This window comes from Solanum tuberosum, unplaced genomic scaffold (genome assembly GCF_000226075.1).
Source record: "Solanum tuberosum cultivar DM 1-3 516 R44 unplaced genomic scaffold, SolTub_3.0 scf00034, whole genome shotgun sequence".
In the NCBI taxonomy this organism is placed as follows: Eukaryota; Viridiplantae; Streptophyta; class Magnoliopsida; order Solanales; family Solanaceae; genus Solanum; species Solanum tuberosum.
Window position 1 is genome coordinate 1,710,340 of NW_006238962.1, and position 1,430 is coordinate 1,711,769.

General features: G+C 32.2%; 1 protein-coding gene across 1 annotated transcript in view; it reads right to left on the reverse strand.

The window, feature by feature from the left end:
• The window catches only part of LOC102579499 (protein NRT1/ PTR FAMILY 8.2-like), a 4,657-nt gene extending 3,845 nt beyond the window's left edge, over nt 1-812 (reverse strand). The window contains exons 1-2 of the mRNA XM_006342650.1: nt 714-812; nt 480-579 (exon numbers count right to left, since the gene is read on the reverse strand). Coding sequence (XP_006342712.1) covers nt 480-579; nt 714-812 — 199 coding nt within the window. The remainder of the gene's footprint in view (nt 1-479; nt 580-713) is intronic.
• Nucleotides 813-1,430: the final 618 nt, after the last annotated feature.

Genomic DNA, 1,430 nt, shown 5'->3' on the forward strand with positions numbered 1-1,430 from the left:
AAATATCATGAAATTAATTATTTTTTCAATATTATTTTCAAGTGTATCGGGTCAAAAATGAATCATATGTGGTTTTATAAAAGGGAAAAAGGACAAATATATCCCCAAATTATCGTAAATAGTATACAGATATCCTCTGTCATACTTTTGGGACATTGGTGCCCCTGCCGTCCAAAATCTAGAGCATATATACCCTTTATATTAACGGACATACACGTGTCATAATCTTATCCACCGATTAAATATCGGATCAACGGATAAGATTGCGCCACGTGTCCCTATTTAGTCTTCCGTTAGAGTGAAGGGCATATATGCTCTAGTTTTTGGACGGCAGGGGCATCAATGTCCCAAAAGTATGACGGAGGGTATCTGCATACCATTTACGATAGTTCAGGGGTATAATTGTCTTTTTTCCCGAAAAAAATTATATGTCAATACATATAACTTAAACTCGAAGAAAAAAAATGAGAAAAAGAGACCTATGATGAATGGTGAAGCCTTCCATCCTCCAGTAGTTCCTTTGTCTGCAATATTCCCTTTATAATCAACACAACCATTGCTCACCAAAGTTTCTGCTACCTGCCAATATATCCCACCATGTTAATTTAAAATTAATAAGAAAAAATTAAAAAAAAAAAATTAATGGTAAACTTATGTAGTAACATATATAATATGAAATAACAATTTGCTAGCTTAATTATATTATTAATTACCTTCTTGTCATTCTTAATCAAATCAATAAATCCATCGAAAGATGGTTGAACATATGATAATTTATCATCCAGATCGTCAACGTGAATGCTTCTATCCATAGTGAAACTACAAAGGCCTACCGTACTTCTTTCTCAAATACTGTAACACTCGATTTATCACTATTTCAATTCAAAAGATAACAAAGATAATTCTAATATATTTTTTTCGCTTTTCGCAACCGTAACCACTTGAGTTGAACTTAAAAAACAAGATAGGTCACATTAATGTGGTATATCTTAAGTTCTATATATAATACAAAGGTAAAATAGAATTTTATTATTTTTTATATCGATTTGCTTTAAATTCGGGCCGGTAGATTAATTAATTTTTTAAAACATTTCTTTTTAGAATTTTATATCCTCAAAAGTCTTGATAACCAAAAGGCTAGAAAACAGCAACAAAGCGTATTTTTATTGCCAATTTTGGCTATATACACATTTCATAAATTAATTTGGTCAAACACATGATAATATAAGAGAATTTTTCAAAAATATGCGGGAGAAGTTAGAATTAGAAATTTGGAAAGCATTTTCACGGCCCTTTCTTACAATTGAGCCGTCAATCAATTTTATTAGGGGTTCAAAAGTTAATATACACATATATCCGAACCCATGCTTAGCTCCGCCCCTGAGCTCAACAAAAAATATTTTGTGGGGGGGGGGGGGGGGGGGCGGATG